General features: G+C 43.8%; 1 protein-coding gene across 2 annotated transcripts in view; it reads left to right on the forward strand.

The window, feature by feature from the left end:
* Window positions 1-17,190, forward strand: part of ANO8 (anoctamin 8) — a 191,471-nt gene that overhangs the window by 92,108 nt on the left and 82,173 nt on the right. For both annotated transcript variants that reach the window (XM_073551333.1, XM_073551334.1), the window contains exon 6: window positions 5,423-5,539. In XM_073551333.1, coding sequence (XP_073407434.1) covers window positions 5,423-5,539 — 117 coding nt within the window. The remainder of the gene's footprint in view (window positions 1-5,422; window positions 5,540-17,190) is intronic.

Here is a 17,190-nt window from a genome sequence, read left to right on the forward strand (position 1 = left end):
TGCAGAGTTGTACTGTCAAAAGTTCCGAAAGTGGGCGGTCCTTACTACCTGGAATGATAATGCCTTGGCTGCTCTCTTTCGGAAGGGTTTGTCAGAAGCCGTAAAAGATACTATGGTGGGATTTCCTGTTCCCTCTGGTCTGGACGATTCTATGTCAATAGCCATTAAGGTTGATCGGCGTTTACGTGAACGCAGGATTGCACGAGAGGTGTTGCCACCGGTTGAACAGACGTCTCAACCTATGCAATGTGATAGAGTTTTGTCTGAGGCGCAACGTCAGGAGTTCAGAGGGCGTAATAAGCTGTGTTTTTTCTGTGGAGATGCCTCGCATATTATTTCTGTTTGTCCTAAACGAGAGAAGCGCTTTGCACACACGTTTTCTGTTGGTGGTGTTCAACCTAAGTTTCTTCTGGCAATTACTCTGATCTGCTCCCTGTCCACATTTTCCGCCAAGGCTTTTGTGGATTCGGGAGCGCTAAACCTAATGGACTTGGATTTTGCTAAACGTTGTGGATTTCCGATGACACCTCTGCAGATGCCTATCCCTTTGAGGGGGATTAATGCTACTCCTTTGGCTAAGAATAAACCTCAGTTTTGGACCCAGGTGGTCATGCGGGTCGCCCCAGACCATCAAGAAAATTGCAGATTTTTGGTGTTGCATGGTCTGCATGATGCCGTTGTTCTGGGGTTTCCCTGGTTGCAAATTCATAATCCAGTTTTGGATTGGAAATCTGTGTCTGTGGTGAGTTGGGGTTGTCGGTGTGCCTTTAATGAGGCTCCGGTTTTTTCCACCTCTCCTCAGTCGCATGATGTTCCTGACTATTTGGCGGACTTTTATGATGTATTTAGTGAGAATGAGTCTGCGTCCTTGCCTCCTCATAGGAGTTATGACTGTGCAATTGAACTAAGCCCGGGGTGTAAATTTCCCAAGTATCGGCTCTTCAATTTATCTGTACCCGAGCACGAGGCTATGCGGTCCTATATTAAGGAGTAGTTGGAGAAGGGTCATATTAGACCATCCTCTTCACCCTTAGGTGCCGGGTTTTTTTTTGTGGCCAAAAAGGATGGTTCTTTAAGGCCTTGTATTGATTATCGTGCCCTCAATAAAATTACTATTAAATATCAGTATCCGTTACCCCTGATTTCGGATCTATTCTCTAGAGTTAGAGGTGCTTGCTGGTTTACCAAGCTTGACCTCAGGGGGGCGTATAATCTTATCCGCATTAAGCAGGGGGATGAATGGAAGACGGCGTTTAATACTCCGGAGGGACATTTTGAGTACCTGGTGATGCCTTTTGGGCTCACTAATGCCCCTTCTGTCTTCCAGTGCTTCATGAACGATATTTTCCGAGACTTTGTCGATAAATTTTTGATTATCTATCTGGATGATATTTCGATCTTCTCCAAGGATTGGGATTCTCATGTGGAACATATTCGGACTGTGTTCCGGATCTTGAGGGAGAATTCCCTGTATGTCAAAGGATCGAAATGCCTTTTTGGAGTACAGGGGATTTCATTTTTGGGATTTATTTTGTCTCCGTCAATTATTGAAATGGACCCGGCCAAGGTACAGGCCATTTATGATTGGGTTCAGCCCACTTCTTTGAAGGCCCTCCAGAAGTTTTTGGGTTTTGCTAATTTTTATCGGAAATTTATAGCAAAATTTTCTAGTATTGCCAAGCCATTGACTGATCTGACTAAGAAGGGTGCTGATGTGTTGAATTGGTCTCCGGAGGCTGTTGCTTCCTTTCAGGAGCTGAAGCGAAGATTTACCTCCGCCCCGGTTTTGCGGCAACCTGATGTCTCACTCCCGTTCCAGGTAGAGGTGGATGCTTCTGAGATTGGTGCAGGAGCTGTTTTGTCCCAAAAGGATCCTGTAACATCTAAAATGAATCCCTGTGCTTTCTTTTCCCGATAGTTCTCTCCATCTGAACGTAACTATGATGTATGGAATCGGGAACTGTTGGCCATGAAATGGGCATTTGAGGAGTGGAGACATTGGTTGGAGGGAGCTAAACATCAAGTTGTGGTCCTCACTGACCACAAGAATTTGATTTACCTAGAGTCGGCTAAACGCTTGAACCCTAGACAGGCTAGGTGGGCCTTGTTTTTTTACACGTTTTGATTTTGTGGTCTCTTTTCTTCCTGGAACTAAGAATGTCAAGGCAGACGCCCTCTCTAGGAGTTTCTTTGCTGATTCTCCTGTGGTGACCAAGCCTGCTACCATCTTAGGCGAAGGGGTAGTTCTTTCTGCCATCTCGCCCGATTTGAGACTTGCTCTGCAAGAGTTCCAGGAGGACAAACCTGAGCGTTGTCCCAGTGGAAAGTTGTATGTTCCTGACCAGTGGAAGTCTGAAGTTCATTGCTCTGCATTGGCTGGTCATCCAGGTATTTTTGGTACTAGAGATCTGGTGAGTCGCTCTTTTTGGTGGCCCACCTTGTCTCATGATGTCAGGAATTTTGTGCAGTCCTGTGGGACTTGCTCCCAGTCTAAATCTTGTTCTCGCTCTAGTGGGTTGTTGATGCCTTTGCCAGTCCCCAGGAGGCCATGGACCCATATTTCAATGGATTTCATCTCTGATATGCCGGTCTCTCAAAGAATGACTGTTATTTGGGTGATTTGTGATAGGTTCTCTAAGATGGTTCATCTTGTACCACTCCCTAAGTTGCCATCTTCCTCTGAGTTGGTGCCCCTGTTTTTGCAACAGGTGGTTCGCTTACACGGGATTCCTGAGAACATTGTATCTGACAGAGGAGTTCAGTTTGTGTCTAGATTTTGGAGAACTTTCTGTTCCAGGCTGGGAATTCAGTTGTCCTTCTCCTCTGCTTTTCACCCTCAGACCAATGGGCAGACAGAGAGAACAAACCAGACCTTGGAGACGTATTTGAGATGTTTTATTTCCGCTGATCAGGATGATTGGGTTTCATTTTTGCCCTTGGCCGAATTTGCTTTAAATAATAGAGCTAGTTCTGCCACTTTGATGTCACCTTTTTTTTGTAACTTTGGGTTTCATCCTCGATTTTCTTCAGGGCAGGTGGAGCCTTCTGCCTGCCCAGGTGTTGACACTGTGGTGGAGAGAATGCACCAGATCTGGGACCAAGTGATGGATAAGTTATCTCTCTCCCAGGAAAAGGCCCAGCGGTTTTCCAATCGACATAGGACCATTGGTCCCCAGTTTAAGATTGGTGATATGGTGTGGTTATCATCAAAAAATATTGCTATGAAGGTGGCTTCTCCTAAGTTTAAGCCTAGGTTTATTGGACCTTACAAGATTTGGAGATTATTAATCCGGTCTCTTTTCGTTTGGCTCTTCCTGTCACATTTAAAATCCATAATGTGTTCCATAAGTCCTTGTTGAAGAGGTTTGTTGAACCAGTTGTTCCTGGGGTGGCACCTCCAGACCCTGTATTGGTTGAAGGTAACATGGAATATGAGGTAGAGAAAATACTGGATTCCCGTCTGGCTAGACGGAGACTCCAGTATTTGGTTAAGTGGAAGGGTTATGGTCAGGAGGATAATTGCTGGGTCTCTGCCTCTGATATTCATGCCAAAAGATTGGTGCGTGCCTTTCATCGGGCTCACCCTGATCGCCCTGGTGGCGTGGTTGAGGGTTCGGTGACCCCTCCTTAAGGGGGAGGTACTGTTGTGAGTTCATTTTCCCCTTCGTCACTGAGGTCTGGTGAACTCCCTATTCTGGTAAAGGAAGGTAATGAGCCTGATTATCAGGCACCTGAGCCTAATGAGGATGACTGGCTGAGTGGAGTCACGGACTGGATATAAGGCTGCCGACGCCCTTCTGCCCTGCGGGTGATTTCTCTGTGGACTTCTAGGACACCAGTCTGATTCCTGCTCCTCTAAAGCTAAGTTTTCTGCTTTGCCTGTTAGCATTTGTGTTTTGTTTTTGTTTTCCTTGCTTTTCTGGATTCTGCCATTCCCTGCTGGGGTGAGCTGAATCTCCTTTTGCCGGTTGCTCTGTCTTCAGAATATTCCTGAGTACTGACATAGCTTTTTTGAAGCCTAGCGTCTTCAGGGCCTTTTTCACTGTCAGTCTGTTGGCTCTTATTTTCATAGGGTTTTTCACGGATTGCAGACAGCAGCCTTCCTGTCCTTTCCTATCTAGTTAGCTTGGGCCCCGTCTTTGCTCAGTCTATCTTTCTGTCTGTTTTAGTGTTTTCATCTTGCTTCACCGTCATTATATGTTGGGGGCTGCCTATTGCTTTGGGGTCTGCTCTGGGGCAGTTTAGATTTCCCCTTTCTTTCTTTAGGCCTATTTAATTCTCCGGCTGTGATCGAGGGGTCTAGGGCATCGTAGGAACCCCCCACGGCTACTGTTAGTTGTTGTGGATAGGATCAGGGGTCTGCAATCCGATAGCTGCCAACCTCTCTGGTTTTCTGGACTTAGCTAGCATTTCTGTTTTTGCCTCCTACGGTGACTCAATCATAACAGGATATGCATGCATGTCCTGGTCAGAGAGGGCAGGTTGTGTGTTTTAACTCTTCTCTTTCCTCCTTGCTTTCCCCTATTAATTTATATTCCTCTGAAGAATGTGGGTAAACAGTGTTATATTTATTTCTGCAGGTATTTACTGATTAACGTAACCACAGAGCCCATATAGCCATGTAAATTAATTGCCCCTTTAACCAATATATGCAGCACATCATGAATATTTGTGTGCATGTGAAAATGTCTGCCATTACTGCTGACTGTGTGCTATGTGAGGAGCTGTTATTCTGTAGGGCTGTCAGTCACAGTTTCTGAACTACAGGCACACTTTATGCTACTCCACAGAATGACCCTATAGGCAGCACAGCAGTGGCCAGATTCATGGCTTACTTTCTGCCATGAAACAATAGTTTTCATGTTATATTTTATTCATAGAACCCTGTAAGCTTGTACTTTTGATTGTATGATAGTACATGAGTTAACTATTATTTGTACCAGTTCAGGGGATATATGATTAAAACCCACTAACACTGGCATATGCAACTTAGTTTTCTTAAAAAAATCATTTATGGAGAATCATTTTGTTATACAGCAGAAATCTGATTGGTCTTGCTTTGACTGTTCAGACACTCACCAGCAATGGGAACAGGGTTTCCAGTCCCATTTTCCTAGTAGAGAAGTTACTTTCCATAATAGTCTCATAGTCGACTTGCACACCACTCAGATTATGCTGTTCTTCTTTATCCATACATCTCATGGACATTAGAGAGTTATTCCTCTGCATTAGCAACCACTTTGCAAATGTGGGACCAAGAAAGCCCATTCTTGGGTCAGTGGGGATCCCAGCAATCACACGTTGATAGATTACCCATTGTCGCAATATTATAGCTAGATGCCATAAATGACTTTAATCATGTTCCTACAAATGACAAAATTATATTATTATTCTGTGTCTCATTGACTGTCCCCTACTTTAGTCCCTGAGCTTGCTGCCCGTGGCGTTATCCAGCAGGTCTTCCCTGTACATGAACAGAGAATATTGAGCCGGCTCATGAAGTCCTGGGTCCAGGCGGTGTGTGAGAGACAGCCCCTAGGTAAGGAATCACTCAATGGTGTTTGTGCCTAACATTCTGTTCTCACGTGTCCATAAATATTATGTGCCCATCAAACACATAGCATTATAGTATTAGAGATGGGCGGACATCTGGATGTTTGGGTCCAGCTGGTTCGGTCCAACAGTTGCAAAAAGTTCGGGTACCAGAACAGTACCCAGACCCGAACCTGGACCCCATTCACTTGAATGGGCCGCTCGAACATCCAGTGTTTGCCACGCAGTCATGGGCATGACAGCGCAGCAAACACTGCTTCTAATCAACGTAAAATCATCACCGCTGGTCAGAGAGCCGCGGTTCCCATGCTGTCAAAAGACAGTGTGAGCACACAGCTGTGATCGGAGATATAAAGTTTATCTCTGTTAACTGGTGTCAGCTGATGGGGCTACTGCTCCCATCAGCCGATGCCTGCTGCCGCTAATAACAGTGAGACTTGAAAAAGACAGAGGAATAGAGTCTGAGCTAATATGCAAAAATATAAAATTTTATTAGTCATAAAATATGACATGTAAATGACAGTATGTACGAACAGCACCATATAGTAGACATACATGACCAGAAAAAAGTACAAGACGGTAAAATGACTATCATATCAGTGACCTAAATACCCTAGATCGTAGCATGGGTAACCTGCCCTCACAAAAAATGCATATAAGACCATTCAAAAATGCCATAAATAGGTAAATGCTATAGTATAATAGCCAAATTAGAATCCAAAATAAAACAACGGGAGATCTAAACACTGGGGAAAACTGGAAAACTATCCCCAAAAATTATATAGGGCATCCAAAAAGCAAGACAGTCCCAATAGCAGAGTTAATAATTGTACACCATAAATGCATAATTACCCGTCATATTGCAGGTCGTAGGGGCAGGAAACGCAAACCCCTGGGGATAGTTTTCCAGTTTTCCCCAGTGTTTAGATCTCCCGTTGTTTTATTTTGGATTCTAATTTGGCTATTATACTATAGCATTTACCTATTTATGGCATTTTTGAATGGAGGTTCTTAAACACTGGGGTTTAGCATTATGCTATTTGTATCTGGAATTATCCCCTCTCATAGGCAACAGACATTACCATTATCACTATTCCCGTCTTATATGCATTATTTGTGAGGGCAGGTTACCCATGCTACGATCTAGGGTATTTAGGTCACTGATATGATAGTTATTTTACCCTCTTGTACATTTTTCTGCTCATGTATGTCTACTATATGGTGCTGTTCGTACATACTGTCATTTACATGTCATATTTTATGACTAATAAAAATTTTTATTTTTGCATATTAGCTCAGACTCTATTCCTCTGTCTTTTTCAAGTTTAGCTTTTGAGTCGTTGCTTGAACATATACTTTCAAGTATGGTGGTACTTTTGCCACTGCAAATTAACTAATTATGGTTTGGAGACTTGTTATATTAATAATAGTGAGAACAGGAGCGGCTAATGGGAGTATTCATCAGCCGGCGCCTGCAATGTAAATAAATAATTAACAAAAAAAAAATCTGGCGTGGGCTCCCCTGTATTTTTGATAGCCAGCCAGGCAAAGCTCACAGTGTTTTGCTGCCGCCTGCTGTCACTGTTAGTAGCGGCAGCAGGTGTAGGCTGATGGGAGTAATAGTTCCATCAGCCGTCACCTGCTGTCATTGTTCTCACTTGAATATAACTCTCATAATTCTTCCCTTCTTGCGCTGATCGCCGGCAGAGCAAGGGAGAGTGATGATGGCCGTCTTCAGCACCCAATGCTAGGGAACAGCGCTTACTGTACCGCTTCTTCCCTGGCACCGGTGTGTGTCACACGGATGACATCCATGTGCACGTTTGTGGGACTTTTTGCGGCCTGTGCTGACAGTAAAAATTGGACATGTCAGCGTATTTTGCCCACGGACACATGGTCCATGGAAACACACTGACATGTGCACAGATCCATTCAGCTGCTGGCTGCTATTTTTAGTCTGGGAGGCCAATAGCCAATATCCATGGCTCCTTACCAGCCTGAGAATACCAGCCCCCAGCTCAGCTGTCTGCTTTAGCTTAGCTTTTTGTCAAAAATGAAGGGGAGACCCCACACCGTTTTTTTTACAATATTTATTTAAATAATTAAGAAATACAGCGTGGGGACCCCTCTATTCTTGATGACCAGCCTTGATGAAGCTGACAGCTGAGGGTTGCAACCCCCAGCTATGAGTTTTGCCTGGATGGTTATCAAAAATACTCCCATCAGTCACTCCTGCTCTCACTGATAGCGGCAGTAGGCATCGACTGATGGGAGCAGTAGTGCCTTTGGCCGACACCAATGACCGGAGGTAAACATTATACCTCAGATCATAGCTGCATGCTCACGCTGTCACTTGACAGCGTGGGAACCCCTGCTGTCTGAGCGGCGGTGATGATTTTACAGCTGACCAGAAGTAGTGTTTGCCCCGCTGTCATGCACATGACAGAGTGACAAACACCCGGTGTTCGGGGGGCCGAATCCGAGCAGTAACACAGACTTCCTGGTGAAGTCTATGTTCGGTATCCATGCCTGAACAGTAGGTGTTCAGTACGGGTTGGCCCATCTCTATACAGTACATATAGTTTATAAATTATACAAAGTGTCCATTCTGCTGCATTTTACCTTACTCTCCAGCGAAGCATTGCATAGCCTCTTGCTTACACCCACTCAGTAGCACTTGTACTTTGTAATTGCGCTTTCTAATTACTTGGATAGTGCTCTTTTTGGTCTGTGCATAATTTTCCGTGAGCTTTAATCTGATAAAGCAATAGGAATTGATTAAAGGCTTCATTTTACAATGTGCCACTTCTCCATGTCATCCCTACCCATAGGAAGATAATGAGCATTCCCAGAACAATGACCTTCCTTGTTTCCACTTACTGGGTGTTAGAGATATTTGCCATGTGTTATGCTGGGTTACAAACGGTAGTTTGTATGATTCTTTATGTATGGAGGAAAGGGGCTATAAAATGGCACAAAGGATTGTTGTTTATAGTGGCTACATTTATAGATTTATGGCATGTCATTTGCTTCATATTACAAAGGATGATTGTACTTCTCAAACATGCAAAGCTTACAATATACATCAAATGGACCAAAGGATTGGGGCACCTTCACATTACAGCTACAGAAGCTTATATGACATCCCATGCTATATTGATTAGTAATAAAGGGAATTGGTCAGCGGATTTTTACTATTTAATGTGAGAGCAGCATAATATAGGGCACAAAAGCCTGATTACAAGGATGTGGCACTTATTAATTAGTCAGCTGTAGTTTCGAAAAATCAATATTTTAACAGCAGGAGATTAAGACTATAGGACTACATCTCATGTGCAGGTCAGTCCCGCTAATCTGTGCAACTCCGCCCTGACCACTGATTGGCAGCTTGCTAACAGTTCACATTAAGCTGTTGATCAGGGGTGTGGGTGGGGTTATATACAGCCCAGAAGATTTAGCTTCAGCCAGAAGAGCATTTGTAAGGTTATAAACTGATGTTGGATGAAGGAGCCTGGTTTATAATCTCCATTCTAGATAATATCAGAGGTGTTAAATGGGGCTCAGGCCAGGGCACTGTGTGGTGTGGTCTAGTCAAGGTCATCCACACCAAACTTACCCAACCTTGCCCCAAACTTTTCCCACAAAGTTGGAAATATACAATTGTCCAAAATGTCTTAGAATGTGGCAGAAATTAGATTTCCCTTCACTGGAGCTAATCCACCAAACATTGCAATTTGCATAATACAGTCAGATAGTTAACGTTCTCCTGGGGTTCACCAAGCCCAGACTAATCATTTAGACTGCCAGATACAGAAGTGTAAATCATCACTCTTTATAATACAAAAAAAATAAAAAAATATATATATATATATATATATATGGGGCGCTAGTACTTCTAAAGGGATATCCGCCGCAAGACAAAACAACCCACCACACTGTTGTGAAGTAAGATATAAATAGTGCTAAAATATGTCTGCGCTGAATTATCCACATCAATCCAAAACTACCCCAATTATGAAACTGAGACAGCAAAATGCAGAGATGGATTGCAAAAAAGTAGGAGCGATTCAGAGAAATAAATAAGTACATAAAATAAAAATCAGAAATACTAAATAAGCATATGTGTTCTAAGATCACCACAATCAAAAACCACCCTAATTGTGGGGATATAAAACAGCACAATGCAAAAATGGATTGCAAATGAACAGGAGCATTTCCAAAGAAATAGATAAATGCATAAAGTAAAAGTAAGAATTACTCAATAAACACGTGTTCTGGGAACACCACAAAGAAAACATGTATGTGTGTATATATATATATATATATATATATATATATATATATATATATATATATATACCTTAGATATATTTAGCAAAACACTCTGATCTGCACAAAAGGGACCGGAATGTGGTGATTTCCTTGGAGCTGACAAAGTTAGACCTCCATCGCTGCAGTAATACTGAGGTGCTGTGCTTCACACATGCGGTACTGTATGTTTCTTAAAAAGAGAGCGACAGTACGTTGCTTCCGACAGTTAATAATTAGAGAACTGTCCCGGCTGGTGATAGTCTCTTGGTTACTCACTGCTCCCTCGGTGCGCCAGCGTTCCTCACAGTGCGGTTCTCAGCGTTGTGCCGCTGGCTGCAGGGAAGCTACAGGACCTTCGTGACGTCAGGAGTCACGTGGTTGAATCCAGCGAGTAGCACGGACCAATTCCTTCCTACCGGTTTCGGAAGTACACGGCTTCCTTCATCAGGGATGGTCCGTCATAGGAATGATCATCTTTTAAACATGCGGTTCTGATCTTAGTATATTAACCCATTGGGGACTGCCCTTATTTCTAATTGAACGCAAAGAGTTCAACTTCTGAGTTAAGTCCCCTTGGGATTAGGGAATCCAAATTAAAAATCCATTGGCTTTCAGCACGGGACATTTTCTTAATAAAATCCCCTCCCCTACAATCTTTCCAGACATTTTGTAACCCGGTAATGATAATACCTGCAGTGGATCCCGTGTGATAGTCTGCAAAATGCTTTGACAGTGGGTGTCCCTTAAACTTGCGTTTTATGTTTCTTAGATGTTCATTTATCCGTACGCTCAATTGGCGCTTGGTCCTCCGCACGTATAATTTCCCACATGGGCATTTCAATACATAAATTGCTGCATGAAATATGATCACGAATAACAAATTCCATATTTGTATTGGACACAGTATATTGTTTTATGGTTTTTAGGGCTTTGCAAGCTTTGCATCTGCGACATGGATAAAAACCAGGTTCATTCGAAAAGGTTTTTTTATACATCCTGTTCTCATATTATGTTGATTAGATGACCCTACAAGGTACCCCAAATTCTTTGCTTTTCTATATGTAAATTTTAGATGCACGGGTAATAATTCCCCTATTATTTTATCCTCTTTTAATATTCCCCAATGTTTCTTCACGATGTTACGGAGGATATGGATGTTTGAATTATATTGGGTTATGATGGAAAAATCAAAATGTTGATCCTCATTTGTATCCACTTGATCATCATTACTTTTGTCTTTATCCTGAATTAGGGTTTACCTTGGTCTTTCCTGTACTCTGTCACTTTCTTCAGTAAGGAATTGTTCCTCATAACCCTTACTTTTGAATTTAGTGATTAAAAACTCTATTTCGGTACAGTAGTCTTGGTCTCTAGAACAATTCCTATGAGCACGAATAAATTGGCTTTTAGCGACATTAATCAGCCAGTGTGGTAAAAGGCAGCTATCCATAGAAATGTAATTGTTGCAATCAGTTGGTTTATGGTATGTGCGTGTATGAACCCGTCCATTGTCAATAAAAATATTTAAATCCAAAAACTATAATAATATTAGAGAAGAGTTGTAACTCAGTAGTTACTGAATCAGCAGAGCATTGGTGATATTTATATATGTCCCTCAACATGTGGTGACCCCGGTCTGTTACTTTGTGGCCATGGCTGAGTTCCTGTTGTTCCTAAACGCATCAACTTTTCAATAATATCACTCACAGTTGATCATGGCATTTTTTTAAAGGGAAGAAATTTTCACATGCTAACTTACAACAGTGCCATCCTAGTACAGTACCACAATCGAATTCAGTGATCTTCTTGGATCAAGCCATTTTTTCACAAATGTCTGTGCGGTCACACTGCAGGGCCAGGTTCGGGATTTTATATACCTTAAGGGGGCTTTACACATAGGGTTATCACTAGCAATATCGCTAAAGCGTCATCGATTTTGTGACGCAGCAGCGATATCGCTAGTGATATCGCTATGTGTGATACTTACCTCCGACCGGCTCCCCCGCTGGCTATCGCTGATCGCACGAGATCGTCCTGGACCGTTTCTCGTCGGGCGCTTCCTGCTGGCGCCGACGAGCGACGCGTGGAAGTGGGCGGGAGGATGTCAGGATCGCCGCATCTGACAGGTAAGTAACGACCGCTGCTATGTCGCTGGTGAGATCTGCCTGTTTGGCAGCTCACTAGCGACCATTTAGCAATGCAGCAGCGATCCTGACCAGGTCATATCGTGGTCGGGGTCGCTGGTTCATCGCTAAATGTAAAGGGGGCTTTAGGTAATAGGACTGGATAAAAGACCTGAATGTAGTGAGTGAGAGCCATGTCATAATACTTTTCTCCAATACATATCCTCTTGTCCTATTTCTAGGAGTCCTATGCAGCTGTGAGCTGTATATAGTTTAGGGCAGGACACTCTAGACTGGGAACATATTCTTCAAAAATGCACATATTTATGAGAAACGTATCTCTTAACCCCTTCACGACCCATGATGCCTACGTAGGCGTCATGAAAAGCCGTGCCCAAACGACCCATTACGCCCCCGTAGGCGTCATGCTATAAATAGCCCCCCTGCTGGTCGGGTGACCGGGGTTAATGAAAGGTCACCCGACCCGCACACAAAGGACCCTTTATGCTTCACCACGGGGGGGTGGTGTAGCCCCCACGTGGCTACGATCGCTTTGATTGGCTGTTGAAAGTGAAACAGCCAATCAGAGCGATAGTAATATTTCATCAATGAAATTTGATGAAATATTACAATCCAGCCATGGCCGATGCTGCAGTAGCATCGGACATGGCTGGAGACACTAATTTAACCCCCCCCACACCGGCTGGCGGGGGCGATCGGCCCCCGCCACGGACTGACAGCAGCGATGGGCTGCTGCTGTCACGATCTGCCCCCCTCCCCTTCCTTCCGCTCCCCCCCGATGTCTGATCCCCCCCCCTCACCCTCCCCGGTACTTGTCATTGTCATGTCCCGCTCCGGCTCCCGGTGTCCCGCCATCCCTCCTGCATGGGTGCCGCCATCTTTGAAAATGGCGGGCGCATGCGCAGTACGATTGCAATATTTCACCAATTAAATTTGGTGAAATATTACAATACATCCATGGCCGATGCTGCAATAGCATCGGCCATGGCTAGAGATGGCAATCAGATCCCCCACCCACCGACTGATGGCGCCGATTGGCTGCCGCCAACGACTGACGGCAGCGATCGGCAGCCGCAGTCATCATCAGGTCCCCTTCCCTCCGCTCCCCCCAGCCATCCGATCCCCCCCACCATCCCCAGTACCTCCTGTCCCTCCGGTACCTCCTGGCCGTCCCGGTGTCCTGCGTCATGGGCGCCGCCATCTTGGAAAATGGCGGGCGCATGCGCAGTGCGCCGGCTGCAGATTCATTCATTTATTTTGATCACTGTGAGAAACTCTCACAGTGATCAAAATAAAAAAAGTAAATAAAACCCCCCTTTATCACCCCCATAGGTAGGGACATATAATAAAATAAAGAAAATATTTTTATTTTTCAATTAGGGTTAGGGTTGGCATTAGGGTTAGGGCTGGCATTAGGGTTAGGGCTGGCATTAGGGTTAGGGCTGGAATTAGGGTTAGGGTTGGAATTAGGGTTAGGGCTGGAATTAGGGCTAGGGCTGGAATTAGGGTTAGGGTTGGAATTAGGGTTAGGGTTGGAATTAGGGTTAGGGCTGGAATTAGGGTTGGGATTAGGGCTAGGGTTGTGATTAGGGTTGGAATTAGGGTTAAGATTAGGGTTAGGGGGTGGGTTGGGGTTGGGATTAGGGCTAGGCTTGTAGTTAGGTTTAGAGTTGGGATTAGGGTTAGGGGTGTGTTGGGGTTAGGGTTGTGGTTAGGATTATTAGGGTTGGGATTAGGGTTAGAGGTGTGTTGGGTTTAGGGTTGGAGTTAGAATTGAGGGAATTCCACTGTTTAGGCACACCACAGGGTATCCGAACGCGACATGGCGCCGCCATTTATTCCAGCCAATTTTGCGTTTTAAAAGTCAAACAGCGCTCCCTCCATTCCGAGCCCCGAAATGTGCCCAAACAGTGGTTTACCCCCACATATGGGGTATCAGCATACTCAGGAAAAATTGCACAACACCTTTTGGGGTCTAATTTCCCCTGTTACCCTTGGGAAAATAAAAAATTGGGGGCTAAAATAATTATTTTTGTGGAAAAAAAATGATTTTTTATTTTCATGGCTCTGCTTTATAAACTTCTGTGAAGCACTCGAGGGTTCGAAGTGCTCACCACACATCTAGATAAGTTCCTTGGGGGGTCTAGTTTCCAAAATGGGGTCACTTGTGGGGGGTTTCTACTGTTTAGGCACATCAGGGGCTCTGCAAACGTAACATGACGCCTGCAGACCATTCCATCAAGTCGGCATTTCAATACCTCACTACTTCCCTTCCGAGCCCTGACGTGTGCCCATACAGTGGTTCCCCCCCACATATGGGGTACCAGCGTACTCAGGACAAACTGTACAAGGGTCCAATCTCTCCTGTTACCCTTGTGAAAATAAAAAATTGTGGGCTAAAAAATCATTTTTTGAGGAAAAAAATTTTTTTTTTATTTTCACGCCTTTGCGTTATAAACTTCTGTGAAGAACTTGGGGGTTCAAAGTGCTCACCACACATCTAGATAAGTTCCTTGGGTGGTCTAGTTTCCAAAATGGGGTCACTTGTCAGGGGTTTCCACTGTTTAGGCGCATCAGGGGCTCTGCAAACGTAACATGACGCCCGCAGACCATTCCATCAAGTCGACATTTCAAAACGTCACTACTTCCCTTCCGAGCCCCGACGTGTGCCGAAACAGTGGTTCCCCCCTACATATGGGGTACCAGCGTACTCAGGACAAACTGTACAACAACTTTTGGGGTCCAATCTCTTCTGTTACCCTTGTGAAAATAAAAAATTGTGGGCTAAAAAATCATTTTTTGAGGAAAAAAAATATTTCTATTTTCACGGCTCTGCGTTATAAACTTCTGTGAAGCATCTGAGGGTTCAAAGTGCTCACTATCCATCTAGATAAGTTCCTTGGGGGGTCTAGTTTCCAAAATGGGGGAATTTGTGGGGGAGTTCCAAAGTTTAGGCACGCAGGGGCTCTCCAAACACGACATGGTGTCCGCTAACGATGGAGCTAATTTTTCATTCAAAAAGTCAAATGGCGCTCCTTCCCTTCTGAGCCCTACCGTGCGCTCAAACAGTGGTTTACCCCCACATATGGGTACCAGCATACTCAGGACAAACTGAACAATAACTTTTGGGGTCCAATTTCTCCTGTTAGCCTTGTGAAAATAAAAAATAGCAGGCTAAAAAATCATTTTTTGCGGAGAAAAAATATTTTTTTATTTTCTCTGCTCTGCGTTATAATCTTCTGTGAAGCACTTGGGGGTTCAAAGTGCTCACTACACATTTAGATAAGTTCCTTCGGGGGTCTAGTTTCCAAAATGGGGTCACTTGTTGGGGAGCTCCAATGTTTAGTCACACAGGGGCTCTCCAAACGCGACATGGTGTCCGCTAACGATTGGAGCTAATTTTTCATTCAAAAAGTCAAATGGCGCTCCTTCCCTTCCGGGCCCTGCCGTGTGCCCAAACAGTGGTTTATGACCACATATGAGGTATCTCATATCTCATTACTCAGGAAAAATTGCCCAACAAATTTTAGGATCCATTTTACCCTGTTGCCCATGTGAAAATGAAAAACCTGAGGCTAAAAGAAAATTTTTGTGAAAAAAAAGTACTTTTTTTTTTCTTCGGATCAATTTGTGAAGCACCTGGGGGTTCAAAGTGCTCATTATGCATCTAGATAAGTTTCTTGGAGGGTCTAGTTTCCAAAATGGGGTCACTTGTGGGGGAGCTCCAATGTTTAGGCACACAGGGGCTCTCCAAACGCAACATGGCAATGCTAAATATTCCAGCATATTTTCCATTCAAAAAGTCAAATGGCGCTCCTTCCCTTCTGAGCCCTGCCGTGCACCCAAACAGTGGTTTATGACCACATATGAGGTATCGGGGTACTCAGAAGAAATTCCCCAACAAATTTTAGGATCCATTTTATCCTGTTACCCATGTGAAAATGAAAAAAATGATGCTAAAAGAAAGTTTTTGTTGGAAAAATTAAAATGTCCATTTTTTCCTTCCATGTTGCTTTAGTCCCTGTGAAGCACCTGAAGGGTTAATAATCTTCTTGAATGTAGTTTTGAGGAGCTTGAGGGGTGCAGTTTTTAGAATGGTGTCACTTTTGGGTATTTTCTGCCATATAGACCCCTCAAAGTGACTTCAAATGTGAGGTGGTCCCTAAAAAAAATGGTTTTGTAAATTTCGTTGTAAAAATGAGAAATCACTGGTCAACTTTTAACCCTTATAACTTCCTAACAATAAAAAATTTTGTTTCCAAAATTGTGCTGATGTAAATTAGACATGTGGGAAATGTTATTTATTAACTATTTTGTGTCATATAACTCTCTGGTTTAACAGAATAAAAATTCAAAATTTTAGGCTGTGTGCACACGATGCAGATTTGCAGCGGTTCCGCAGCGGATTTTACCGCTCAGAAACGTTGCATATCCGCATTGTGATGTACAGTAGCCTTAAAATGAATGGAAAAAAACAAACGCTGTGCAGACGCTGCAGATTTTTCCGCGCGGTTTTCCCGCAGTACAAAATCCGCAGCATGTTACTTCTTTTGTGCAGTTTTCCATCTCCCCTGTCACCAAATCCGCAGGGGGAAAACCGCGATGGAAAACCGCACAAAAACCGCAAGAAAACCTCATGAAAAATGGAAGAAATCCGCAGGAAAAATGCAGGTCATTTGACCTGCGGATTTCTTCCATTCTGCACGGAAAAATCCGCAGGGCTAAAAAGTCCGTCTGCACACAGCCTGAAAATTGCGAAATTTTCAAAATTTTCGCCAAATTTCCATTTTTTTCACAAATAAACGCAAAAATTATCAACCTCAATTTACCACTAACATGAAGCCCACTATGTCACAAAAAAACAGTCTCAGAATCGCTAGGATGCGTTGAAGCGTTCCTGAGTTATTACCTCATAAAGGGACACTGGTCAGAATTGAAAAAATGGCCAGGTCATTAAGGTCAAAATAGGCTGGGTCATGAAGGGGTTAAAGGGAATCTGTCAGCAGATTTTTACTACTAAACATAACAGCATCATATTGTAGGAGCAGAGACCCTGATTACAGCGATGTGTCATTTCAGGGATGGACATACCATTGGTACAATCTGTGCAGACGCACGGGCCCAAGAGGTGAGCGAGAGCCCGCTTCTACATCCTAAGCAGGTGGAATTGTGTATTATGAGC

This window comes from Dendrobates tinctorius, unplaced genomic scaffold (genome assembly GCF_039654945.1).
Source record: "Dendrobates tinctorius isolate UK_male_01 unplaced genomic scaffold, ASM3965494v1 ptg000175l, whole genome shotgun sequence".
Taxonomy (NCBI): domain Eukaryota; kingdom Metazoa; phylum Chordata; class Amphibia; order Anura; family Dendrobatidae; genus Dendrobates; species Dendrobates tinctorius.